The following is a 27,634-nucleotide window of genomic DNA, read 5'->3' on the forward strand; positions in this document are numbered from 1 at the left end:
CCTGGAAGAGATTTCAAACCTCTTTTCCGTTTTCTATTAAGGTTTAGTACCGACCAACGGGACATTTTTTCTTCCGTACTACTTTTATCCGAGATTCGAAGCCAAGGATTTTCTACGGATCGCTTTTTTTTCTTTCATAAAACGCTGAAAAAAGTCCTAGGAAAAGGTAAGCCTTTCCGACGATTAGGCTTAGGAATTTCAAGCTACAGAAAAGCAATGACTGAACATGATCTTCAAATTTATTTTTCAAGAAAGTGTAATATTCTTTTCTGCACCTTCCTATTAGATAAAGGTGTTCACTTTTTATTCACGATTAGAAAAGGTAAATTACCAATGTTTCTACTAGTTCCTTTCTTTCTTCTCATTATAAGCAAATTATAAATACAGTTTGGGGAACAAGAAAAATGCATAATCTGACGATTACTGCATGGGGCAAGGAATGGGTAGGAATTGTGAGAGAAACTCTTCTCTCATTCTTTTCGGTGTGGCCCCGCGAGTTGAAGGAAACAAAACTAGTGTCATTAAAGGGCTCGAGCCTTAATGCGTGTGGACGACGTAATAGAATATACTAATGAGGCAGCGAGTTGCCATTAATGGCAACGATCCTGCCACTACCAATCCCCCGGTCGACGATTTGCGACTTCTCTTCCGTCCTTTTACAAATGTTCATTAAAATCAGCTTCTACCCTAAGAAAATAATTCAATTAAGAACTGGCAACGTCCCACAGCTCCATCAACCTTCCCTCATGATCCGTTCTTCTAAAACTAAGCCTTATTTCGTTTTAAAACTTACCGAGAAGTTTGCCATTTTCTTTAAGAACTAAGTTCTTTTAATCCTCTAGCTACTAGTCGTGTCATTAAGCCTCGGTCACAGAGGACTGCCTTCAAGAAAGAGTATTTTTATATCTCTACAAAAAAGCAATGTTTAAATGAAAACATATATAAACAATGTTGATACTTAAAGAAGGCTGCTAACTTCTCTGTGAAATCATTTTGGGTATTTTTTAAAGGTCTAAAGATATGCACCCGAAATTTTTAATATCAAAATACAGGGGACAACACCCCATTTAACTATGTTAATGGGGTCGGGGATAATTTCTTCGATTGTTACGGAAAATGCGCCTTTGTCCTGGTAGACTCGCAAAAAATCACTCCGTCATTTTTAATTCCATCGGTGCTTCTCTTCTTATCTTTAATACTATACGATATAACCAGTTTCATTTGTCAGTAAAGAGATATCCACGAGTATGATTTTGTACTCTATCGAAAATCAATGAAATCTACCTTCCAACCTAATGCCAACTGACATTGTTATAGTACTTACGAAAGTGGGGAGAATAGACGAGTATCAAGAGTTGGTTTAGTATCTCATCGAGTCACATACAAGTTCGAGAAAGTTGATTTGCAAAAGGAAGGATTTAACCCTAACGTTGTTTCTGACGTTATGTTTTATATGAACCTAAAGAGGGTACTTACAAAAGGCTAGATTTAAATGCCTATGATGATATTTGTCAAGGAAAAATTAGGTTCTAAAAGGTTTTAGTTAGGTTGTTTTTGTTTATTTTCCAATGAACACGCCAACAACATGAACACAATTGACATTATGACACAAAATTCCATTATTATATTTTCTCTTTTCTTAATTAATTATTTTCGTACATTTTCAAATACTTAGTTTTATAAAATAACATTGAGTTAAATTTTCCGATTTTGATCAATTAAAAGCATTTTTAAACTTCAAAATTTTACTACACTTTTTAGGACACAAGTTTAATTAATTTAACCCTAAAGTTGAAATATAATATCTTCGTAAGGTGAACTAAAAAAAAATATACTGTTTGTAAATAAAATGTGTGTGTATATAAGTTATGGTATAACTATGCCAAAATTCCTTTTTGTTTTCTTACACTATTAAAAACACGTTGTTTTATACTATAATAATATGAACGAGCTGAATCGGCTCTTTAATAATCAACAGTTCTTTGATGTTTCTATCATGTAAATATTGTTGCTCAATAAAAACAAAACTTGTTATCATAAGTTGATAAGATATGTTCCGTAAGTATGACACTACCTATACTTCGTAATGCTAGAGACAGCTTGAGCGAGTGCCGAGTAGTGATTGACTACACTCGGTTAATTTTGCAAGACTTCCATCTTTCTATTTAGTCTGTCCTAAGCCTTTGACAGCGCCTCACCAGGCATCGCTTTACATCGAATCTATGACCTACGTCACTTCATGACAAGCTCTCATTGACCAGTGACAAACTTATGGAACATATCAGTAGTGATAGCTATACAGATACGCATGGATCCAAGATGACCGCCATGACATCATCCACCCAAATATTGTTCCACTTTATTGGAAAAATCTTACCTTTTTTTACCTACCGGCCCTCCAATGTACTATTAAAGGGCGTATGGCCTATATAATGACCCCAAACAAGCCCGGACTAGCCCTCGTAGTAATGGGTGTAGTCCTTGGTATCCATGACATCATCATCTTAACTCAAACCAAAACTAAAACAAGCTTATATATATATATATATATATATATATATAATGAAAAAAAAACTAGAAGTCCAAACTTAAACAGACAGATGAGTTTAAAAATAGTATAAGTCTCCTCTCAGGTTCTTCTCCCTGAAGTATTGGAACACTAGTAGAAACCAAGGAAGAAGCTGAACGAAAAATTAATTCCAGAAATACCCCGCCACAAAATTAATTTCTGCAAATTTTTCTAACAATTAATATCAGTTTAAGTTTTATTTATTCAATTTGTTCATATTTTGTTATTTTCCAAAAAATAAATTGTTTATATTTTGTTATTTTCCAAAAAATAAATTGTTTATATTTTGTTTATATATTTGCAAAAACTCTCGCTTCGAACTTGCGAGCGCGAAGACGGGGGCGCGCGTATACTACTTCGAACTGTCTACTCACAGGCTACTCTCCAAAACTATCTCGTCCTCTATTTTCAAACACGTGCATCCCTAGGTAGCTCGGGGTCAGTTCTCATGACATTGAACTAAGGGTGATTGGTTACGGGTCAGCCTTCCCTTTATTTAACGCCTTAAGCGGCCTTTACACGCTCAATGTTTTGCACAAATAAAGTGGGGGACATTTATAAAATTCTTCATCTTATAAACTATTCCCAAGACTTTTCACTAATTGTGCAATAAAATCTATCATGATTTTGAAAGCTCAATATGTAGAACAAAAATTTAAAATTTTATTGAACAAATTGATCATATTGCACACAATTTATTCAATTATACTGAATATATTTTATCACAATAAAACAGTTTATGTTGAGTCCATGGACCATGTACAATTTTATTGACCAACCATAACATATAAATCGTTAAATACACAGCCTTTAGTTTTATTCGAATGCGAAATATTGTTGGCTTTTTGAATAACATTTTGACCAATAAATCTCACTCAATATATATGTTCAGTCTTTTTATGCAAATATTGTCCAAAATTTACCGCAAATTATTTTCCATTTCCTAAAACATATTGTAGTATTATATTTGAACTTTGCACAAATATTAGTCTGGATAACGTTCTATTTATACTTTGTAACTTAAATAACGGGCCCCACGTTTTTTGCGCAAATTATTGAGCGTGTATTGTGCCCTTTACAGCTCCAGGAGCGAAATAAACAATATAATAACAATGTACAAAATATACAAAATATACAAATTGACTGAGATAAAAATAAAAATACAATGAGATTTACTACACTTGAAGGAATTTTTTAAGCCCTATTTTAAAAGGAAAAAGGGACGTCAGGGAGACCAAATCAGGTGGTAAAGAGTTCCAGAGAGGAATGGTTCTTCGAAAAAAGGAGTTTTTTAATTGGTTTTTGCGGGAAGGGGAGAGAAATAGTTTAAGGTTATGGCCTCGAGTGGCATGATGGTTTGGGGCTTGTTTAAAAAACTTTTGACCACTGGTGTGGTCTATACGAAAAAGGGAAACAGGGTCGAGATAAGTGCGCCGCGCAGACAGGGACGCCCAAACCAAGGAATGGGGACGAGGGAGGTGACGAAGGTGAAAAGGTATTTTCGACGCACGACCTTGAACATTGTCGAGTAATTTAGTGTCAGAGACCTGATAAGGGTTCCAAATTTGGCTACCAAGTTCTAATATGGGAAGGACATAGCAGTTGAAGAGACGGGTCATTAAGGTATTAGGGATTTTTGGAAAGTTTGCTTTAATTGTGGCAAGGAGACCGTTTGCACGACTACAAGTTTTCTTGATGTGGGCATGAAAGGAAAGATTACGCGACATTTGTATACCTAAATCACGACACTCATTAACGTGGCGGATATTTTGGCCACCTAGAAAATAAGGGGACGGAATATCAGTATTAACCTCAGAACGTTGAATAGATAAAATCAACGACTTTTGCCCGTTTAAGGACAGACCATTCGTCTTTGACCAAGCCTCAAGTCGAGTGAGGTCAGATTGAAGAAGAAGTATATCGTTATAGGAGGATATCTCACGGAAAATCTTTAAATCATCCGCCAATAGACATAATTGGGAAAAAAGCTTATCGGGTAGGTCGTTAATAAAGATTAAAAACAAAAGTGGTCCAAGCACGCTCCCTTGTGGGACCCCACTAGTAACAGGGAGGGGGATACTGAGACTGGCTCCAACACGTACCGATTGGGTTCTGCGTAATAAATAAGCCTCAATCCAAGAGTATATGTTATTAATTATTATTTATACCCAAGGCACGAAGATTGGCCAAGAAACGCTTATGGGGAAACAGAAAGCTGAGGCTGAACTGGCTTGTACGTTTGTAGAGTGGCAGATAATACTCCTTTTAAATGTTTTCCAGTTTAATCGGCAGAAGTTTTTTTCAAAATTAAAAAAGTTAATATGCCTATTTTTAACCTATTTCTTTCGAGGCTGACTGCTAGCCAATATTACTAATTCACTACGATAATTTGGCGTAATTACACCTATCATATTTTACAAGAAATCTCTCAAAGCGCTTGAGATATTAAACCAAATTTTTTATTTAGATTTTTTTCATGGTAGACGTCTTTATTTTTTAGACATTATCGCGGTCCCGATTGGCCTACTGCGCACGCGCTCCTACACCTTATCCCGATAAAAAAAATCGCAATATAGTTGATCAATTTATAAATGGCAAACCCGTCAAACGTAATGCCAGTTCACTTCTAGAATCGTCACGCTGCCTGAACTCTTGTTGGCGTTGGACTCAATCCTTCTGAAACTGGTATTGTGCGTAGGGTTTTACCATGCAAGCATTTTAAGTTATATATTGGTTTTAACGACATATCCGCCAAATATATAAGAAATGTCCATGAGATGCCACTAAAATTGCCATTTATATTAGGTTATTCGTGTTTTAACGGTTACGGGTTGAGTTTATTCTTGTCCATTAGTTGAGTCGGGCTAGTGATATGTCCGCGATGCGCGTCTTAATACTGGTTGTTGCCGCCTAGCTAGGATTGTCTCCTCGGTTGCGTTCTATATATTAACTTTGTCGCTAAGCGGGGTAGTGAGGAGGATCGGTTGCAGCGTGTTAGGTGTTAGATACGATGTTTTTTTTAAAAATTTTTTTTAATTTTCTTCTTAGCCTAAACCTCTCCATCCCGTTTAGTTCTCAATTAGCTTTGTCAAATGCAGTTCTTTTCCGCAATTCCATCTTTTCTCGATAATGTTTGCGCGAGTACCTTCTAGAGGATTAATATTTGCGGTATTTTTGAGCCACTTTTATACATATGATGGGCTTTTAGTTTGATCTGGGTTGTAGAAGATTTAGATATTTTTTTGTTGGTTATTTATAAATACTACTCAGAACAGGCAAAAAAATTGACATTGATAATCAATGTCAATTTTTTTTGCCTGTTTTTTATTATGTCGAGCTAGGGCTATAAAAATGTCAAGCGGTCATTCAAGTCAAACGCAAAAGTGTAAAAAAATGTATAATGTGTGCACATTTTAGTGTGGGGTAAATAGGGACAGTGACAAATTTCGCAAAAGGCACGTGGAAATAGGCAAGAATCCTTTTTAATTTTACACGGAATTTTAATTCCGGTAAAATTTAAGAAACGGCACCAAAACCCCTGTGCTGGACGCGTCCGCGAAACCGGTTTCGCGTACGCGAAACGAACGCTTACGATGGGAGAGAGAGAGGGAAAACGAAATCGTGCGGGGACGGGAGAGAGAGATCGCTAGCGTACGCGATGGCGATACGAAGAGAGAGGGAACCAGCCGCTGCCTGCCTGGTATATTAGCAAAAGCGTATAGAAAACCATAAAGTGAAGGTCTTTACCGCCTGGGCTGAACGTGTAAAAGTAGGAGCCCCCTCTCTATCGCGTTGTTCCGACCCCCCTCCTCGTTAGAGCCGGTACGATGCCGCTTCTTCGTGGCGGAAGATTAAATTCGCGTAGTGTTACACAAGGTACATGAGTGAGTTGGCTACAAAATATAGCTCCACTAAATTTCGTAGGAGTTGCGTCGGCTGCTTATATTATTAGGCCTAAAGACGAGTGTGCCGTCCAATTTCGGTAGTTGGAGAAACAACTTTCTTATCGGTTTCCGTTTGAATTGATATGTCCTTATTTAGTTTAGGAATGGGTATATTTATGATCGTTTGTACACCCAAAGTACGGCATTCTTTCACATAAAAATTGTATTGCGTACTTTGGTTTTTTGGCTTTAAAGCTAAAAGAGCAATCTGCATTCTGCTCTGTGGTTTTTTTTCCGAGGCATTTCAAAAACGAATAATAATAATAATAACGGCTTTATAATATTTGTATAATTAAAATAACTACCACGACAACTACATATTCTAAACTAAACTTAGTAAACTAGTCTACTTTAAATATTTATATAACAATTAAATTATCACCTTGGGAAGTTAGGAAAAAAGTCGGGGTACTTTAGGCCTTGCCGCCTGACTTAGCGTGCCGTGGCGTTAACGCGGTGACCGAAGAGGCGAAGACCCGAAGCGCTCCCGACTCCCGTTCCGGGGTTGTTTAAAAAAAGCAGACGATATTTTAGTGTTTCTATTTTTGCCCTGAAGTAGCCGGCGCCGCTAGCGTCGCAAAACTATTTCTTGCTTGAGTATGACGTCTGCCTACGATTCGGATGAGGTAATGCAAGTGGAAGGTGATTGGTTGTTAAATCGGAGGAGCTTACTTAGATCCCGCGAGCTTCTCATTTTACATGTTAACCAAAGCCAAAGCCTAAGATAAGTTACTGACCTTCACTTTATGGTTTTCTATACGCTTTTGATATTAGTGAGAGAGGGAAGAGGGAGAGGGGGCATCCCGCTCGGAGAGGAGAGAGAGGAAAGAATGGTAGTTTAAATCTCGCGGGCTTTTTTGGGTGAAGGAAACAAGATGATAATTTTCGTGCACTACTGCTCTTTGTGCGCGTGATACATCAGATTATGCTGGATGGTTAGGTTAGGTTTCGTAAAATAGAGGGGACGGTTTACGGTCATAGTGATTTCTTGTTTAGGGGATCCAGGATTTTGTTTTAGATACATTATTTGATTCGTAGGGTCTTTAAAAATTATTCTTTAATGGGGTGCACAATTTAGTTTCATTAATATTATTTGAAATGTGACGTTATTAGAAATTAAGGGGATACACGATTGTGTTTCAGACATGCTTTTAGTTGTACGATTTATTGGAGATCAACTATACGGGGGGTCACGTGAGCCGTGTAAAATTAGTATTAAGGCCCAGCCCTAGGGCCATCTTGTTTATAAGCTTATCGGTAGGATTTTGCTTTATCTAACTAACCCAAGCAACACTGGTTTCTGACTAATTAGACCACGGGGTGTTAGAAAAAATAGTGAAAAAATTCTAAAGATGCCGCAAGTTTGTCAAAAGTTAACTTTTTTGGAAAATTGCGTGTAATTACCGCCATCAAGACCGCTGCCCGCTTTAACGCATTCTGCCCACTATCTTGAAAAATTATTGGGGGGTTAAGGCTTATTTTCAGGTTCATTTAATATTAATATAGATTAAAGGAGTTAATTTATGTTTAAGTTATTTTCATATTATTTTGGGTTAAAGGAAAATATCACCTTTCTAGTTTCTACACATTATACCTTTGAAGAACGGCCTTTATTGAAATATGAAAGGGAAAATATTAATAAAAAAATATTTTACAAAATAATTAGCGATTAATTAGTCTTAAAAACGAGGAGTTGAATCAAGCCTCGCGAGTTCAGTAATGGAGAGCTTTCAGTTGGAGGTGGAGCTGAGTCTCGTGACATAATTTACGCTGCCATATTGGTGGGTTTAAAGCGGGAATGAAGCTGAGACCACCCAATATGGCTACCAGAACAGCGCCGGTAAGACTTGGGGAGGGTGTGACGTACAACTATCCCATCTGAAAGCTCTCTATGAATGGTAATTAATTTTTTGCCGACATATTCTTTTATAAGTTTTGTTTTTAGAAAATGGCCGTTCTTTTAAGGGATGTTGCCTGAATTTTTCATATAGAGTTGTTTCAAGTATATAAGATTATTATGGGAATCGGGTATTTCTTCTAATCTCCAAGCATTGGATGGACTAAGTTCCGGCCAATGACGCTTGAAAGGAATATTCTATTCGGGTAGAAATTTAGAGAAATGCTAGAGTCGCGAAGAAAAGGCAAACTAGATTCGGCTTTGAATGATATATTTGTCATTTTTTCGACTCGCATCCTTCAAAGTGTTCATTTTACTTTCCCTTTAATTTCAGAAAAAATAATGGCGACCAATTATAATAGTAAGTAAAACTCTCTTTCTTGTTACACGATTCATTTACAATTCAAAACCAATTTAATTAATTCGAAAAACAGATCCACTTTTCCGAAAGCCTATGGAACATGGTAAGAACGTAAAATAATCTAACATAACTTCTTAACGTTAACTAAACGCTTCTTCATCGTTATATAAAGGCTATCGACGCGAAATTGTTGATAGAACAACAAAAGGAAAAAACACAGCGGATGTTTATTATTGGTCGCCCACTAAACTCGGTGAAAAGTCCAAAAAGATGGTGAGTTCTTGCGTTAAACTGTAGTTTAAAGGCAGACTTCCAGCGAAAAGGATTCTAGCTAACTGAGCATCGAAACGAACAATGGAGCGACCTCTCAGATTTTGCGAGGGAAAGTTATGAGGGTTCTAGCTGAATAAAAGCCGTGCTGGGCGGCCTCTAGAGAACTGAAGAAAAACAATTGAAAGCGGTTTAAATTTTTCCTTGCAAATATTTGAATTCCTCTGAAGGAAACTCTTTTGTTTATCTTCATTTCGCTAGAATCGCACTGCTTTCAGTTGGCTAGAACCTCTCAAATTTAGCCACAGCAGGGAATCTAAAGTCTGTACGGTCGCTCGGTTGTTAGTCTCGATGCTTGCTTCTCAGTTCGGAATCCTTTCCGCCGGAACTAGTCCCTTAAAGGCAGAGTTCCAGCAAAATGGGTAAACTGATGGTAGATAATAGAATGTTGGAGGGATGCAAAAATTCGAAACGACAAAAAAATATTATTGGCCGATCTCCAGTTCTCTAGAAGAGCGAAAATGGACACGTTCGGGCCCCATTGTCTCAACTAGGAGGATGGATCAGTATTTTCACCTCTATCCTCCTAGGTTTCGATGTTCGCTGTTCAGTTTGCTCGCGTTTTGGAACTCGGCCTTGAAGAGTCTCAATTTTACCTCGTCAATAAAAGAGGGATTAAGTTTTGGTTTTTATTGTAGCGTTCCATGCGCGAAGTTGATGAACACCGTAAGTTTATATTTAAAGCTGGGATTTAATCGAAATTTATAATAATTGTTCTTTATTTTGCAGTTGCACTAGACCTAGCCAAAAATGAATTGGAAAAAAAAAATTTTATATTTTGCCAGTATGAGGTTTCAGATCACCATTTGGAGACGCACCGCAAGGCGAGCCCTCGGAGTGTTAACAAAAGGGTAGGTGCTAATAATTTGACCTATCACACCCTGAAGAAATTTGTCGAATTATAGCGAGAATATTCTTGAATTTGCAGAAAGTTTTGCCGCAACATCAAAATGCAGTTGCCGCCGCTGCAGGAAAGAATGAGCAGAGATCCAGTGGAGAAGGCGGAAGTGCAACCAGGAAAGATAGAAATGCTTCAAATTTATTGACCGCTGCACCTATCGGAGAAGTACTTATCAGGTATGACGTGATCTTTTTACCTCCTTTATCCCTAGAACTTTCTTGAATGCGTTGTTTTACTTGAAAAGTTCGAGTTCAAGAACTAGAATGGCTTACGAAGACAACCTTCAAAGCAGTGGCGCTTGTTCAATGGAAAATGCCGGCACGCGTAAGGACATCACTAACAGCAAAGTGACTAATTCCGTTAAGGTATCTGATCCAGTCGAATACGAATCTCAACCCGAACGTATTTACAAACGAAGTTTGGCTCAATTACACGATGAATTGAGTAATAGTTTGGCTCCTTCAAATACAAGGTCATATTAATTAGTTTTGGAGTAGTTTTAATTCAGATGAATTAACATAATCATTCATAAACATAGTAGCAGCGCGACAAAGAGAGTTTTTTCACTTCCTGAACCTCAATTTCCACCGCCTCCTCCTCCACCGGTAGCTGAAGATGAAGACATAAGCCTATTGGTAAATGACTAAGTAATTGTACTGGTATACCCTTAGTTAACTAGTACACTTTATTAATTTACTCGAAGATGTCGCCAGTATCAAACTGCGAAGCCCTTTTTGACTTCGTTGCTAATGATTGTGATGAATTATCCTTCAAAGCTGGTGATATAATAGGTTTAGTTGATAAACCCAGCGATGATTGGTGGTTAGGAACCCTAAACGGAGACAAAGGTCTTTTCCCAGTCACTTACGTAAAGGTTTTGTCACAGGATGAAAATTTTAGTCAATTATCTCAAGCATCCACCTCAAAAACTGATGGTAATTACTAATTAGCCTTAAGAAGCAAAGCTCTTTGTTTAATTATGATAATTAAGTTAATTTTAACGTGAAAGGATGCTTTGTCAAAGCTTTATACACGTTTGAAGCTCAACAAGATGGAGATTTAGCTTTTCAAGTATATATGATTTGTTTGATAAAAAGTTTAAGAGGAAGTTTAATCGATTAAACTCTTCATTAGGAAGGAGATGATATTGAAGTACTTTACCGAATTAATCAAAATTGGCTTTATGGTAAATCTAACGGTAAAGAAGGCCAATTTCCAGACAATTTTGTTCAAAAGTCCGAAGAAAATGACCAGGAGAATCAAAATTATGTAAAATATTGTGGTGTTTTTATGTTTTTATCTCTCGTTTATCTTTCAACTCTTCCATTTGAAACATACTTTAGTTATCTATCCGCGTTGCCAAGTACCAGTTCATAGCCGAGAACGCTGATGAATTATCTTTTGAAGAAGGAGATCGTATTGTGATTGTTGAGAAATTAAGCTCTGATTGGTGGAAAGGATATCTGTACAGCGATAAAAGCCAAAAGAATGGCATTTTCCCATCGACTTTCGTGCATGTTTGATTCAATGTTAATCGTAAATGAAACATATTTGTGTATTTTTTATTTGTGCTAGTTTTTAAATTATTTCAAATTAATCAATTTTAACGCAACTTGTTTCATTTTAAAGATAAATCTCCCTCATTAAATAGTATTTGAAAGTGAATTTTAAAATAAACTTGCCCTTTAAAGGGAATATGAACCTATATTAATAATACCTTCAATTTCTACAAACGTTTTATTTTCATTAATTTCAATATTAGTTAAAATCATTTGATTATCATTTGGAATAATTTGATGATTAAAGGAAGTTACGGGTAAATTTTGATTTGGTAATATTGTTAAATTTCCATTTAAATTTAAGGCATTCATGGGAAAGTCTCGGTTATTATCCGAACTTGTTGGATGATGAGTTATCGGAAACATTTCATTGGCACCATTATCGAGGAAACTGTTCCCAGTTGCCATAGTTATAGTATTTGAGTTAAATACTTCAGCAGTGTTACCACCATTATTCATAATACCTCCCTCCGCACGTTAATAGTGTAGAACCAGAGTTTCGAGCCTCGAAATTTTAGTGTAAAGTAACTTCCTAACTATAAGTGAAACGCTACCCCAAATTAGGCATTTTCCTTAATTACTCGGCCCCTGTTTATTCGATCGACAATAATAGCATATCTGTAGTGTAGTGGTTATCACATCCGCCTTACAGCGGGAAGGCCACAGGTTCGAAACCGTTTAAGTACCGCGAAGTTTTCTTTTTTTTTTGCTTGGGATATGTGGAGACCTTTATAATTATCCGAACATTTGTGTCCGTATCTCTGGTAGAACCACAGTTACGGATGGGGAGCAAATAGGACTATAACATAGTGTCGAACTTATGGATATTACCTTGTGCTTATAGTGTCGAACTTATGGATATTACCTTGTGCTTATAGTGTCGAACTTATGGATATAACCTTATGCTTATAGTGTCGAACTTATGGTTATTTCTAACCTATTCTCAAAAAGCTTTTTATCGTGTTTTTATGCTGTTTTATTTTGTTTTTGGTGTTTTAAAAAGCAGACGGGTTTTTCGCCAGATAGCCCGGCCTCCTGGTGTAAATGGTATGAATCCTCCATGTGTGAAAACTATCTATAGGCCAAAAAATTACACCAAAGAGGTGACACGTCAACGGTCGACCCTACCGTAACGCTTTGAGGATTTCGTTTCAACTCCATCTCACCTGTTTCCTCCAAGAAGGTTTTGAATTGACGGAAACAAGACGCGCGTTCCAAGCCATTCCTTCTTCCCTTAAAAAAATATGACATTCCCGCCTTTTTTGGCCTATTTTTAAGGTCTATTTTTCCTTTCCTTCCTTCCCCCTGGCGGTCGACTCCTACAATTCAAAGCATTATGGAAATTCAGATTTCATTCTTTCTCCAACGAAGTGGTAAGAGCAACCTTTCTTTGCAACAATATTTTATAATCGTAATTAGGGTCATTTGAGTTTAATTTGAATGGTTTAAACCATGATTAAGGTAAACTTATTTAGCCCATTATTAGTTGATAAAATACGGAATTCTGTTTTTCATAAGGTTTCATTTGTATTTATTATGTGAAGGTTCTTTTCTATCAAAATTGGGGGCAATTTTTTGAATTTAATTTGTATTTAAACCATGATTTACGTAAACTTAACTTAATTATTAGTTGATAAAATACGGAATTCCCAAGGTTTTATTTATGGGAAGGATTCTAAGTTGTAGTGGTGAGTTGTCGCCTAATTTAAGGTTATCTGTTTGGATCATTGTGTATCGTGATTAGCGCGTATTGGCTTCATTTTTACCCTAGCAATCCGGTATTACCACGTGGTTTAGGCTTAGCGTTGAGCCTTGTTGGCTTCCAATTAGCGTTTCTACAAAATCTCATTTGGCGCAGAATTGAACTAGCTTTGATGTAACAAAAAAGGGAACCTTGGGCAACCCTTAGGGTCGGGACGTACAAGGTTGGGGGGGGGTTAATTCATTGGCGTCTCTGCGCACTCTCAAAATTCCTCTTAGTCTAGAGCGCAGGCGCTAAAAAGCGAGATGGACAGTGGCGTCGCTAGGCCTTATTTTTTTTGGGGGGGCCCCCCCCCCAATTCCAAACTTAGACCCCCCAAAATATTCCGTAAACCCTACCAAAAAATTGCTGTTAGCAACCTAAAATTCTGTAGCAATATATAAAAAATTATAAGTTATAAGTTTCATCTCAGTAGATGTGAGTTTCAATATCAAACAGTACAGTTTTGAAGAAAAAAAAACAGGTGGAAGTAAAATGTTTCACGTTCTTTCGAAGGGAGTCCCAATAGTGTGGACTAAAAGCTAACCAAAACTAAAAATAATCTTAAAACGAGTGAAAATCCTTCATAATCGGTTCCGTACTCTTTATCAATAAAAGGTTGTATATCTTTAAAATACGAATAATTTCACGTTGACACAAATTTACGGATAGTTTTAAAGGTCTACACATTTTCCAATGAACCCATTATGCAATTTAAGTACTTATAATAACTAGTTTGCCCAAATTTAGCCCCCCCCCCCCCAAATTTCAAACCCTAGCGACGCTACTGCATCGAAGCTAGGAACGATTTCTTAAACCCATCCTCTTTCGGGTTTAGGCCTAATTCCAACTCTTCCTCTTTTGAAACGCAACATTTTGAAGACTTCTGATCTGAAGTATTGGAGGGCGAAGGAGTTACCGAAAGAGGTTAGTTTTCTAATGAGCGCCATAACCGTGAAAGAGCTCATTACCGTCTCATTTGCGGCACACGTGTCGCGGCAAACTTCATTTTCAAAAGATCAAAGAACGGTGTAAGAAAGAAAGAAAAAAAATACGCGGCCAACGTTGCCGCCATGTTTTAATTACGATGTTAATGCGTGTATTTCTAAAGGAGAGTAATTAAAGATTTTCTCGGGGAAACTCTTTTAGCTCTCCTGAAGCAACTAGGCCTTTGTATCCCGATGTTCTTTCCCGTCGTTAATCCGCGGATTTTTAGGGTCGGAAGCTATAAGCCTTCTAAGTTGCAAACGCCAATAATTTGGTTGCGGAAGCGACTAAATCCTACAGCTTTTCCTAAGGCTTAACTGAGGTGACGCAATCTGTATGTGGGTTCATTGTGTTCGATTGATTTCTGCACTTACGTACGTGGAATTTTCTGATTAAAACTTTATTTCCCGGAAACGTTTATTTCGAGTTCCTAGCTTCATTACAAACATACCGAAAAGTTCAAGTTATAACTACGTTATTCGCCGAATAACTTCAAAAACTAATAATAGGCAATCAAAAGTTTAAGTCGTTTAGTCACATAAACTGATATTACGGAGGTTTCCTAGTGGTACTAAGTATAGTTATTCGAACAACTTTGGAAGAGGAATATTCTTTAATGGTTTATTTTAATGTACTTTTGGAAAACAGCCATCTTAAGTTGATGTTTGTAGGAAACTGAAGAATTATTTGGAATTCGACCCAACTTTCCTTCCTCGCATTGATGTTCGAATAAACCCTTTTATATTTTAACCTTTGACATTTGTATTTCCATAAACGGGGAGTTTTCGACCTCGGAAAATCGTTGTTTTATACAGAGAATTATTTCCAACTTCCTTCTGATGTATAGTTATAATATTTCCACAACTTTTTTATCGAATTTTTACTGGTACGTTTTTTTCCTTATATTTTTTGTGGACCGTATTGGAAAAGCGGTATAATAAAAACCGGAGGGTGGGTGATCGCGTTTACCGCTTGATTTGAAAAAATGAGAGCTTTGGAAAGGAGCCAAAGAGCTCCGGAATTGAAAATATAAAGCTTCGGTCCATTGGCAAGGGCCGTGTCGATTGATTCTGCTTTGACGGTGTTTCCCCCCATAAGCTTTTGCCACTAACCCCATCCACTATCCAAGCCTCGATTCTTCCCATCAGCCCTCGCGCTCTGTTAAGCCTTTACCATATACCCTCCCAACTATTAAGAGGGGAAAACTTGTCGGGTGGCCCTCAGGTTGGTCTTTCCATTTTAAATTCCATTTTCCAAAAAAAAAGGCGTTTAGTTGTTGGATATTGGGACTGGGAGACGGCCATCGATGAAAAATGGTCACGTGGTTGTTAAATTTATAATGTCATCCTTTGGATTTGTTCATATTTGATTGTATGTTAAATAATTATGACAAAAACCTATACTTCGTAATGCTAGAGACTTACCAAGAGCTAATTCAAGAACGACACCAGAAGTGACTACACGTCGTTTTGCAGTTCATCTTCATATTTATTCTGTACTAAGCCTTTAACAGCGCCTAACCAAGCGTCGCTTTCATCTACGTCACTTCATTACAAGCTCTCAGTGAAAGCGACAAACTTATTAAACATATCTTATAAACTTATGATGGTATCTTTAACGAAATAGCAACTATTTCCCGCAGCTATTCGCAACAAACCCAAAAATGAAAGTTAGAGAAAGCTACATTGTATTATGTAGAAAGTTTCTTTGGAATTAATTAACTCCCTTGGGCTTAAACCTGACGAATGTTTGGGACTGTTTTGAGACGATACTTCTAAGTTCTATACCCAGAAATGTAACTTGTCGTGGGCGCGAGAAATTTTGGAAACTTTGTCTCCGCGGTCGCAAATTAGGTTTTGGCTTTTAATTCCGAGAAAAGACGTGGCTCGTCTCTTTTAAAGCGATTATCACTAACGAACGCCAGCTTTCTACGAGCTTCCAATTAATATTTGGCTCTTGGCAAATCCGGGAGACGCTTCCCCGCGCTTTATTCCTATCGTTGAATACCCTTGGGTTCACGCAGCGTCACTGGCTCTTTAATCCGTCCCGGATAACTGGATTATAACGAATATAGCCGAAAGCCGAAATTTGCACCGATTAAATATTCAAAACTTATACGCCAGGGTCCGTTGAGACAAAAGGAGACTAATAAATTGCCCGGTTTCGCTGGATTATAACGCTAACGGTAATGAGATTAGGTGAAACGCCGTAACTCGTCAAAATAATCAGCAACGTACCACCCCCTTACGCGTATATAGGTATACACCCACCTGAATAATAGTGTACAACCAACTACGACTCATCGACGTGTTTTGGACGCTCAATATCGTAAATATCTTGTGCAGAACGTTCATTGTGTGAAGTAAAACAACTTCTGTAGCCATGATTTGTGCCTCAATTGTTCATCTTTTAGACGTGCATGGACACTAAACCGATAACATAGATTATGGGACGAATGCCTTTGTGCTTGGAAATGTGGGTTTGTAGTGACCATTGGGTACACGAAAACCATGGCTAACTGAAGGTTTTCGGGACATTTAGTAGCACAAAATCGTGGAACTAGCACGGTTTTGTTTTTTGGCATCAAGCTATTGGTGTAAAAGTAACTGTACCTCTATTACGGGCATTGTTTAAATTAGTTTCACTTCTAAGGAACCAGAGTTTTACTTCAGTTATACTTCTCAACCCCTCCAATGTATCATATTGCTTATTAAAAAACTGAAGGCTGTGGTTTCACTATATTCCCTACTAAAATATTCAGAATGGCGAGTGAAATATCTTATCTCCCTGGCAGACTCTTATCCCTTCCTGGATTATAATCTCCGTTTTATTTCCTTTTAAGCGAGGCTTCTTGGCCCGCGGACCTCCACCACCAATGCCACGTCTTAGTTTCACTCTTTTAATTAGGGGATTAGTTTCGCCCGCTTTACTTTCAGTCGTGGTACAGCGAAACACCCCTGGACAAATTTAAATTCAGTAGTCGTCTTGGTCTTATATTTATGAGATTAACGCCCTGATTCAGGTTATTAAAATAATACGGAAAAACTAATAATTCTTTTAGTCCTACACATCAATACGTTAGCAACGGAACACTTGCTTGGGGTATTCGTATAATGTTATCCGCTCCGAACCAAGGTTCTCCTAATTTGTAATCTTTAATCGAATTAATTAAAACTGAGATATCATCTAAAGACTACTTTAGAATATTAATTTGTGAATAATACTCAAGTAATATTTAAATACAAATTCGTTCTTTGGTAACACACTAGATCAACTCAAATATACACTTGCATCATCTCTGAACCAACGAATGTTGTTTGGTCTAGAACTATTTAAATTTATCAAACTTATCCATGAAACCGCACTTTTCTTCAACTTGACTTAACTAGGTCAGAGTTTACAAAAAACCCAAAACCAGAAACTGGCCGAATGTCTGTCTGTCTGAAGAGAATGAAAATTAATATTGCATCTATTCAGAGTTTTTGGTTTCCTGTACTATGAGTTCATTTCTTTTATTAATCTGTGTGGGTAGAAGGACTTCTTGAAGCTCTGCAAAACGACTCAATGACGCTGTTTTAAGATTCGCCGAAACCCATTTATCATATGCAAATGCGTTTGTGACCGTGCAGGCCGACTGCCTCAGTCTTGTACGCGTGCCTTACCGTACCGAATGATTTATGATCTTTGTCGTACGTATCCGTACGCGTACTAGTCTCCAACCGTATATATTCCTCCCCATGCTAATTTCATCCTATTTTCCAAGGATAACATGCTCTTTGTCCAGGAATGTTACTACGGTCTTTAGAAATCCTTACTAGGTACTGAGAAACTCCGGTCTACGTCATTTGATTTAGCTCGACAATCATAGCACCTTATTAAAATATCACGAATTAGTTATTGAAAGTGCATCCAGGTAATACTTTTCCCAGTGAAAGCTGTTAAGAAAATGAGGGTCCCATCAAGGGCTAGAAAATAGAAAATGAAGTTACCGACGCGTTTATGCCCCAAAAATGAGCATTTTTTTTCAAGTCTCAGGAGAACAAGGAAATTTATGACATTGGCCTATCTATAATATGCACCTTGTAAACATGTTCTGGGCGTTAAAATGTCATCTGGGACTCTGGGTATGGTAGAAAAAAATCCTGATTGAAAGGGTAATGAACCTTGGATATTTGCGTCAAATATTATTACGACTAACGTTCCGAGTGCGAGTTTAAGTTTTCATATTCTGTCCTTATTTCGTATTTAACTTGAGAACCATTAGTAGGAATCAATCGAAGTAGCATCAAGACGGAAAGAAATATAAACCCGACCCTTAAGGGTCTTCATAAATTAGCCCTGGAAGTTTTGTCTGCCCTAAAAGAGTTCAAGATTAACTCTTACCCCCTCTTCGTAATTAAATCCAAATCTATCCTTGACGAATTTTCATTTCAACATTTATTAGTGCACCACGTTCCGTATATACTTTTAAAACCTTTCAAAACACTCGAAAGCTTCGGGTAATTAGCGATAATTAATAATCACTAATCATTTTTGGTCGAACTTTATCGCCCGTTCGCCTATCTCAATCACTCTACCTCTCTCTCTCTCTCTCTCTCTCTCTCTCTCTCTCTCTCTCTCTCTCTCTTCCCATTCATCGAAGGATACTGCAGTCTCTAAGCTGGGAAATGAGGTTGGTTGTGGGGAAGGATGCTATACGAAACGGGTTAACCCGGCGTTTTGGAGGGAAAGGGGTACACCACGTGATCGCCTTGACTCGCTTCATTAATGGATTTCGGTGTCTATACCTATAAGGGGTAGAAGGTGTAAGAGCCGCTGCGGGCGCACAATGGCGACGCCGTTTCTCGCCTTCGGTCCATTAATCACGTTTCCACTATGAAGTGACCCGGCGCGTCGTCGACACACTCTCCCACTGAAGCGAACTGTCACTTAAAAGTGTTCCTCCGCCATTAAAATCTCGACTCAACTCTCAGCGGTTCTCTCTCTCTCTCTCTCTCTCTCTCTATGTTTAATCAAAAGACGCCGTAACTTGCTAATATCCTCTGATTTAACGAGCCTTAACTTTTGTTTTACCAAACTTTCTTTCCAAACAAAACCTTTCGGAGATCCAGCTTCAACTTAGCGTTTCTGTTCCATAATATTTTAAAGTTTTGTCTTTTTTAAAATGGACTTGATGGCCGGACTTCTTATACTTATAACTATATGGCATCTGTGAGTGACTGCATGCATCAACTGCAACGGTTTGTTAATTTTCTTTAGTTATATCTAAATTTCCGCTATGACCTCGCCTTTGTTAAGGAAAATTCGCCACTCAAAGCTTCGTATGGATAATGATCGATTTGCTGCAATAAAACCCTGTACAGATTGTAATCGCCGAAATAGTAATTTCGATCGTAAATAGAAAAGGGAAACTTGGAAGAGTTGGGCGCTATTATTCCCTATCCTTTTAAGAATTACCCATTTTCATTCGTCTCATTTCTATTAGGCCTTTAATCAAAACCCGGGTTGGTCTGGATATCGTCTTCTTCTCTCGCACCTAATGTAATTTCTCCTATTTCTAGAGTTCCCTTTTAAATCCCGCCTTTTGCTCGCTCACTTAGACAGGGAGAGAGAGAGGGTAACTTACAAACGGTTCGCTCGACGTAACGCCAAGCACAGACGTGTACAATGAGATCTAGCCACGCTTGCTTCAGTCTTACCTATAACTAACATACGCAACACGTAACTAACGTAGAGTGTAAGGAATATCACATCGAGAACTGCTGGCGGTGATCCTAATTGAGAGTGGCGTCTTTTCCAACCGTATTGTCGCGCCCCTACACCCTATCCTGATGCCCGAGGAAGGAACTAAATTCAATTATTGCGGGGAAGAATCGTAACTGAGGGTATTATTATACTAGCTAATCTACTGCCTCACGTCAAACCCCTGTAAAACATTGTACCGTTCTTCTACTTGGCGAGCGTCTTCAAAATGAGTTTGAAATCAATATAGAGTGCAATTTCTTTTGACTACGCGTTGGTGGTGAAGTTTTTTCTAGAACGTTTTTTCCTTTCCTGGAATGGAATCGTTACCGTGCATTCTCCATTTACGACGCCCCAATTCTCACAAACGTCTATCGTAAAGAAGTTTTAATCGTTAAACTTTCTCTTCGTTCTTTGGAAAAGTTTCCCCAATTAAACTTATTTCGGAATTTTAATGGCGTCACTTTGGTTTTTTTTTCTTTTCTCTCTCTATCTTTTCTTCCTAGAAATGAGATTACTCTGCAGCCCTGAAAGAGAAGCGGTTTCAAAAGTTTGAGCTTTTTTATTAAAGAACAAAAATGAGGTGTGGGTTTAAATCCCAAACAAGTTTCAGTGACATTTTGACGTGGATTTTTAATTAGAAAGATAATTTTTGGTTTCGAAACTAATTTAGTGGGTGAGCTGAAGGTTTTAAAGATCCATACGTCGTCTGGTTATTTTTATATCTACAGTAGACCAGTAGTAGATATTTTTCAAATAAGAAATATTTTACGCTCCTCTTTTTATATTCAAAGTACTTTACCTTACTTTGCCATTAAAACATTTCTTATTGAAAGGTAGCGGACCCTGTCGTTCTTAGTTAAATAATCTCCGCCTTTTCATGATTTTTCCATTTCTAAATACTATCGCGTGTCGAACGAAAGTTTTCTCATATCTATAATATATTTTTAGAGCCAAAGAAACACCATTAAGGATTGTACGAAATACGGGAGAAAATGGCGTGTAATTTGTGTAGTACATATCAAGGAGGCGATAAGCTTATATGAAGGTGGGTCCGAATGAGTGGCATTGTAGAAAAACATTGGCAATCCATTTCGAATCGACAACAAACGCTGATCGACTACTTCCACCGCGTGCAATAGCCCACAAGTCCTTAAACTTTTCAGCTTAAGACAAAAGAAATTTCCGCATAGTGCTCATGTTCATATAACTGTCACCATTAGTTCATAAAGTATGTTCCGTATGTTTGTTACTGGTTACTGAGAGGTTTTCATGAAGTGACGTGGGTGAAACGTCATAGATGCTTGGTTAGGCGATGTCAAAGGCTTAGTACAGATTGAAAAGGAAGATGGACTACAAAACCGAGTGTAGTCAATTCTCGCGTCGTTCTCGAACTGGCTCTCTCAGAAAGGCTCTAGCAAAGTTATACTTATGGAACGTGTCTTTTAAGCTTATGCTATCATTAACGTAAAAAAAAACCAAAATCCGTAAACAAGGATTTTCTTTCATCGGTGTCTGGATGGAAATTTCCGGATGTGAAACTTAGCTTAGGGTTATACGACGGAAACGGAGTGGCCAAGAATAAAAATTCGCTTCATTAGCAACGCGGGTTACCGAGGGAAAAGTTATTTCCTCCAGTCGATAGTTTTAAACTAGTTGCTCTTTTAGCCAATACGAAGCGAGAGCGAAGCTAGCTGAATCCATACTAGGGGTACTCCGTTGGGTGATACTCTTTCCGCAAACTTCCGTTATTATACTTCCTTCCCCGTTATCGTCAAACCCGGGGAGTTTGGGACCGTTTTTTCGGCTCACTTCTAATCCCCGTAGGTCTACCCGGTGGTCCCGCTAGGATCGCGTTTTCATCCGCGAGCTTTTCTCCCTCAAAATAATGACGTTGCAAGACGGTACTGGTCCGAGCTCTGCCTTAGAGGGGAGAATTTATAACGATGTCCATAATTGGTTCATTTCTTATTCATAAGTGAATTATAACGGGCAAAACGTTTTCAACCCCCAGCTACGAAGGGGCGAGTGCCCGCCTGAGAAAGAGCCAAGAGGGAGAGTGTTAGGGAAAGAAGGGTGCGCCAGGGCCACGCTCGTTAATGCCATCTTAAGGGAACTCCAAATTTGAAATCGATTGTTGGAGAAAGATGACGGAGGCCCTGGGTTTGCTGGGCAAGAAAAAAGTATTCCTAAATTGTCGGGTTTGGCACCTTGCATGCACGCTGAAAATTGAAGATTTCTTAAGACGCTAACAATTGTACCGCGCGTCTGAATTTGTAATACAAATATTGGAAAGCGAATTCCCAATCCAGAAATACGTTGTTTGACAATATTACAATATTGACTTTAATTTAGAAATATTTCTTAATTACAAGTTAATTGCTTGATAACTGTTTGCAGAACGAGAAATATTTTAAATCATAGTTCAGTCAAGCTTTTAATACATTCACCAAGTCTCTTATTCCACACCATTCAAGTTGTGAAAATTTGCCCCTTCTACTTATACTATATCACTTTCTAAATGAGAAAAAGCTCTTTAGTACGTGTATTGTAAAAGGGTGTGCACTCGTCTCGTTTGTTTCGAATATAAATCGGTTCGTGTTAAAATAGTCGTTTTGAAAAGATGGAGAAGTTTGGTATTGCTGATGCCATGGAAAGGGGTATAAGAGAGAAAAGAGAGTTGTCTAGAAGAGTCCATTAGTGCTCTGGTGCTACTCCACTTTGCCAAGAATTAGTGAAGTGGGGAGATTTATTCTTGTCGCCGTCTCCTCGGCTAATTCCTCGTTGATTAAAGTGGCTATCGATGTTGAAGAAGACGAGAGATCCACAACGGTCCTGCCTCCCTCCAAGCAGCGTCGCGTTGCCATGTACGGCTACGCTATCCCAAGTCCCTGATGACAATTAATTCGGGGATCTAGAAAATAATGAGCCCTCGAAAGCCTAGCACCATCCCGTTCTACTCCATACTACTTATAAGTAGTTCACTCTCTATGCCTACATTGAGTGGCAGTCTGACTCAAACCTCGGATAGCTAATTGAACCTTTTTTTAAATATAACTCCCAAAGAAGACACGGGGATTAGTAATCCCATGGTTTGTTAAGGAAAATTGGGTTGGTAGCTAGTTGGTTACTTTCATCCCTCGGGCTTATAGAATTTTTGTAGCAGTATGTGGATTAAGTATATGCGGCTTAGTGGGCACTTCCTTAATTCGTGAAGGCTCATATTTTTAGGAATTAGGGATTAGTACGAGAAGAAATCTAATTTAAATTTATAGTGATAAAAACTAACATACTTAGATGAACTTAACAGATTACAACTTAATTTCCTAATATGTTTTTTAATAAAACTATGTGTAACACAAACCTTGTGGTTGACTTAGCTGTCACTTGGATCGTTTGAGTTTTCTGGAACTTTGCAGGAACCAAACCTCGCTTTCCTCCTTATTAAAGTATCTAGTTTTTAAAATCTTCCTTCTTATCTTGGGATTTTTTTCATTTGTGCTATACGCCTTGTCGCTGAGTCTCATAGCCTGGGCAGTCAACATTTCCAGGCCATATTCCTTTAGCCCTTGACAGGTTGACAGGGACGGTTTCTTTCTTGAGTCTTCCGAGCATGGAACTTTATATAATGATTCTGTACATGTGTACGGGAACGTTATAGCTCTCAGTTGCGACCAGGGTGGATTCTCATGGGTAATTGAAGATGTGTTGTGACGAGAAATGTGAGCGAACCTAAAGTACTTGTCTTACAGAATCTTATATGAAAGTAACCCTTGTTTTTTATATCTTACCAGCAAAGTCAAATTCAAAATGGCGCGGCCAAATTTGCAATTCTGGGTACAGCCAAACCTGTATTTTCTTCACGACACAACATTGAGTCATTCTAGACTTTCGACCTTTCACGAAATTATTCCAGTAACAATAACAGAGGTCTTCAACCCATCCTTACCATGCAGTGAAATCCAGTATTGTTGTAGAGCATCCTTTTATATACTGCACTGAAAGCTAAGGATGAATTTTAACCTTATTCCTTACGAGGCGTTATTTTGATAACCGTGCCTGGAATACAAAACCTTAGTCAGCCAAATTTTGGGGGGATAACGGGTAAAGGTCGGAATATATTTTAATACCTCTTTCCCTCTCTTTTCCTCTTGCTCTTGGGAAAATTTTTCATTAGAAAAATTGTTGATCTAATTGCCTGTACTGGCTACAAAGGGACGTTGATGATTCTAGAGGGACCACCGCGCCACCCTCCGAAACATTGTTTCTCTTTCGGAATTTTAAAAGTACTAATTAAGAAAATTTGTGTCTAGAATTAATTAGTCTTTTCTTATTTCAGTAGTAGACGGTTTTATCAAATGTTATTCTAGTAGAGTAAGTCGGCTGGGAAGTGGGAGCGAGTTCAGCACGCTTTACAGACACGAAACCAATTGGAGGCGGGTGTAGAGGAAAATCGAATTCTTTTGTCTCGCTCTAGCGAGTGTTAATTGCTTCGATTTGGTTTTGTGTTTCTTTTGGCTTCATCGCGTTACACTATATTACAGTCACGCTATAGTCCTTTCCTCGCGATTTCAATAAGGAAACATGCAATGACTTCTTTCTCTAGGTTTTGTATTCGTCGTGACAAGGCGCTATGTTCTAACTCGCGCTACATCCGATCCAGCCACTCTGGCGTCTTCCAAGGCAAATTGTTCACCCCAACTCCCCCTCGTTCTTTCTGCAGTGTAGCTGAAGAAATGAGTCACTCCTGTGCTTTTACATTACATTCTAGAGTACCTTGGCTTGAAGGTATTGTATTTCTCGCACCTTGTGCATAACAAAATTTCCACGTCTCATGAGTATAAAGTGAGGCTGGAGTTCATGCCTTTGCAATATTGTTTTGAGGTCGTGCTTCCGTACGTTATTGCTATCGACACGGTGTTGCTTTTTAGTGGGTGAAACGACTCTTTTTGTGGTCAACCTCTCTTCGATGACGTTATACTCGCGCACGTACTTTGGGGGAATGGTCAGCACGCCACTATTGTTTTTGATTTCATCTTTGGTCGATACATCATAATTATTTTTGCCGTTGGACTCTTTCCAATAGGTGTCATTACTAATGGATGACTAGGGTTGGGTTCCAAAATGTGTCATTACCTTGAATAGACAAACGTAACGCGCCTAGAAAAGCTCTTTCGTAAGATATAGCTCATTAAATTGAGAATGTATAGCTTATTTCTATCATTTCTGCAGTGCTCTTTGACATCTAAACTAATTGTGTCATTCCCGCGTGGTAATCAATGGAAAGTAGTGGTTGTTTCTGGGGTTTTTCCTCGTTTTCCCCTCTCAGGTTCAGTGGCGATGCAATTAGCATTGACGGCTCAGAGAAACCTACAAAAGCTCCTAAACGAAAGAGGAAAAAAACGTCAGGAAAGGCTACAACTCCCCCGGCGGTCGCTCCGTTTAAAGCGTAGAGATGAGGTCGAAACTCCCTAAAACAAAAGAGGGACTTTAACGCCTAAAACCCTTCTTCGTAGTTTGGATAATTAGGCATCGGTTTCTCCCTGGCTCTCTTCGTCTCCCTCAAAACACTGACGACTTTCTCCCATTATAATTCTGCTTCGCGTCTATCCGGTGCCTTGTTAGTTCATTGGTGCGCCCTGAAATGAAAAGTTTCGTGGAAAAAAAAGAGGAAGTTGCGCCCCCTTCATGTAGTTTGGTCATTTATCTCGGGCTTCTTTTTGACGTTTCATTGGGGGAGTGAGATTGAGGGTATATTCAGCAATGACCCACCATTTTGTAACTTGGGCGCACATTTTTTGTTTTGAGTTAAGGTAGGAATTTGGAACAACTCCACATTACGGTGGAATGCGTCGTATATAGTGTTTTCAGAATACGTGTGAAGAGGGGATAGAGTGAAAGAGTGAGAGAGAGAGTAAATTATAAAATAGCGCACCCTCTTTGGACTCATTACAGTCGACACTCTTAGACAAAACGTCTTTGTTAATTCCGAGTGGGAGTCTAATAATAACCCGAGCAGTCTTTGGAACTCCCAGATAGTTCGCGGCGTCACCTCTTTGTATTACGAGAAGGAATGCCACGCGAAATTAAGCCTCGCTCGACGGAATACCTCCGTATCGATTGGCTTACTTTTCCTCGTGAAAATCGACTCCTCCGGAAATAGTTCGGTTTTAATTAGGCTTGTTAGAGGGTGGCAAAGTAAGGGGACCTCCTTGATAAATGTCTTCGCGGTTTCGGTTTGAACGCGAAACGACCTCTTTTAGAAGGGGCAGGTGTTTGTTCCATTGTGTTTGCTCCTCAGCCCGGTCGGCGGCGTTACTCTTTTCAAAACTTTCCGGCCCTATTCATAAACGGGGGCTAATGAAGCCGCAGTTAAAACTTCCTTTACGTCAAATTCGCTACTTTGCGAATCTTTTGTTTCATTTTCGTAACGAGATGCCTTCGAGAAATGCATCACCCTGTGTTTGAAACGAATCGCTAACTTCCTTTCATTAATTGAGGCCGAGAGAAAATTAGTTACTAAATTTGCCAAAGTGAGGTATTTAAGATTTTCCTGTATGATACGTTAGAAACCCTCCCTGCTCCCAACCCCATCGTACAGATAGTTTACACACATGGAGGATTCATACCATTTACACCTGGAGGACAAACGCAGGCGAGCTTTGTCCTCCATATCTATAATCACCATGGTTTCCATAGAATTTTCTTCGATATAATTTCGTAGACAATCATGACTCTACCAATTAACATTCATGCAACACATTGTAGAGATATTCCTAAAATGGATTAGATTTCCCTGTAGATTTGACCTACTTGGGTAAGAACACGTAATAGCAATGATTCTTTTTGGTTATTTTGATTTTTTTGTACCCTTAAAACACCAGGGAAATAAATAACACAGCTCTCTCGTAAAGCTGCTGTAATACCGGGGAATAGTTGATCGTGGCAATTTGCGGCTAAATCGCTCTTGCCTAGCTTAGTATAAAAATCTCCCTCCTCGCTTAGTACGTCCTTGCTTCAAGTTCCCGGCGGATTTCCTTAAGTCTACAAAGGGGAGCTTATAATATATCGACTAGATCGTTTCAAAAAAAAATCGCTTGCCTATATATATATATTTAGGCCTAAAACGCTCTAGCTCCCCTTCTCGTTTGGCTCCGCTGTCTTACGTCGGCAATTTCTATTCTTCTCTCCTTTCTTTCAACGTATCAGTAGCCTACCCCCATTGCACTTTTTCCTTAGCCTCTTGGCCCTTTGGTAAATACCACTTCACCTTGAAAGTTAGATCACTTAGATGGCTAACGTACATAGCCGCTTTACCGAACCCCTAATTTGCCGACATCAGAAAAAAAGATCCCCTAAATCTCTTTTGCTTCCTCTCACCCATAACTTTTCTTTAAAAAATTGAAGAACAAAGCAGCTACATGCCCGGCACAATTCGTCATCGGCTGGTCTATATGATACTTACAAATGGGGACAATGATATAGGATCACTTATCAATCAACCTTGAAATTATTGGACATATTTTTAACTATAGTCGAATTGCAAACTTCGTCGTACTATATCCAGGTTACGTTTTAGTGCCTATAGAAACAATAACCCGTT

The 27,634-nt window shown here is 38.5% G+C and overlaps 1 protein-coding gene and 1 long non-coding RNA gene across 2 annotated transcripts; one reads left to right on the forward strand and one right to left on the reverse strand.

Moving 5' to 3' along the window:
• The first annotated feature begins 8,752 nt into the window (after positions 1-8,752).
• LOC149651053 (uncharacterized protein B0303.7-like) lies at positions 8,753-11,800 on the forward strand. The gene is made up of 12 exons (XM_089847198.1): positions 8,753-8,771; positions 8,845-8,874; positions 8,944-9,044; positions 9,740-9,767; positions 9,831-9,952; positions 10,030-10,178; positions 10,247-10,474; positions 10,544-10,637; positions 10,706-10,937; positions 11,012-11,073; positions 11,137-11,271; positions 11,346-11,800. Exons 1-12 carry the CDS (start codon positions 8,753-8,755, stop codon positions 11,523-11,525), a joined length of 1,380 nt encoding a protein of 459 aa, XP_089703324.1. The 3' UTR covers positions 11,526-11,800.
• Positions 11,801-21,958: 10,158 nt separating this feature from the next.
• On the reverse strand, positions 21,959-26,564 carry LOC149651054 (uncharacterized). Its single transcript, XR_016370867.1, has 4 exons — positions 24,162-26,564; positions 23,981-24,090; positions 23,823-23,889; positions 21,959-23,763 (listed from the first exon to the last, which is right to left on the reverse strand). It is a non-coding gene; the product is annotated as an uncharacterized LOC149651054 (long non-coding RNA).
• Positions 26,565-27,634: the final 1,070 nt, after the last annotated feature.

This window comes from Phalangium opilio, unplaced genomic scaffold (genome assembly GCF_054372755.1).
Source record: "Phalangium opilio isolate 3A_F unplaced genomic scaffold, DU_Popi_V2 ptg000082l_1, whole genome shotgun sequence".
NCBI lineage: Eukaryota > Metazoa > Arthropoda > Arachnida > Opiliones > Phalangiidae > Phalangium > Phalangium opilio.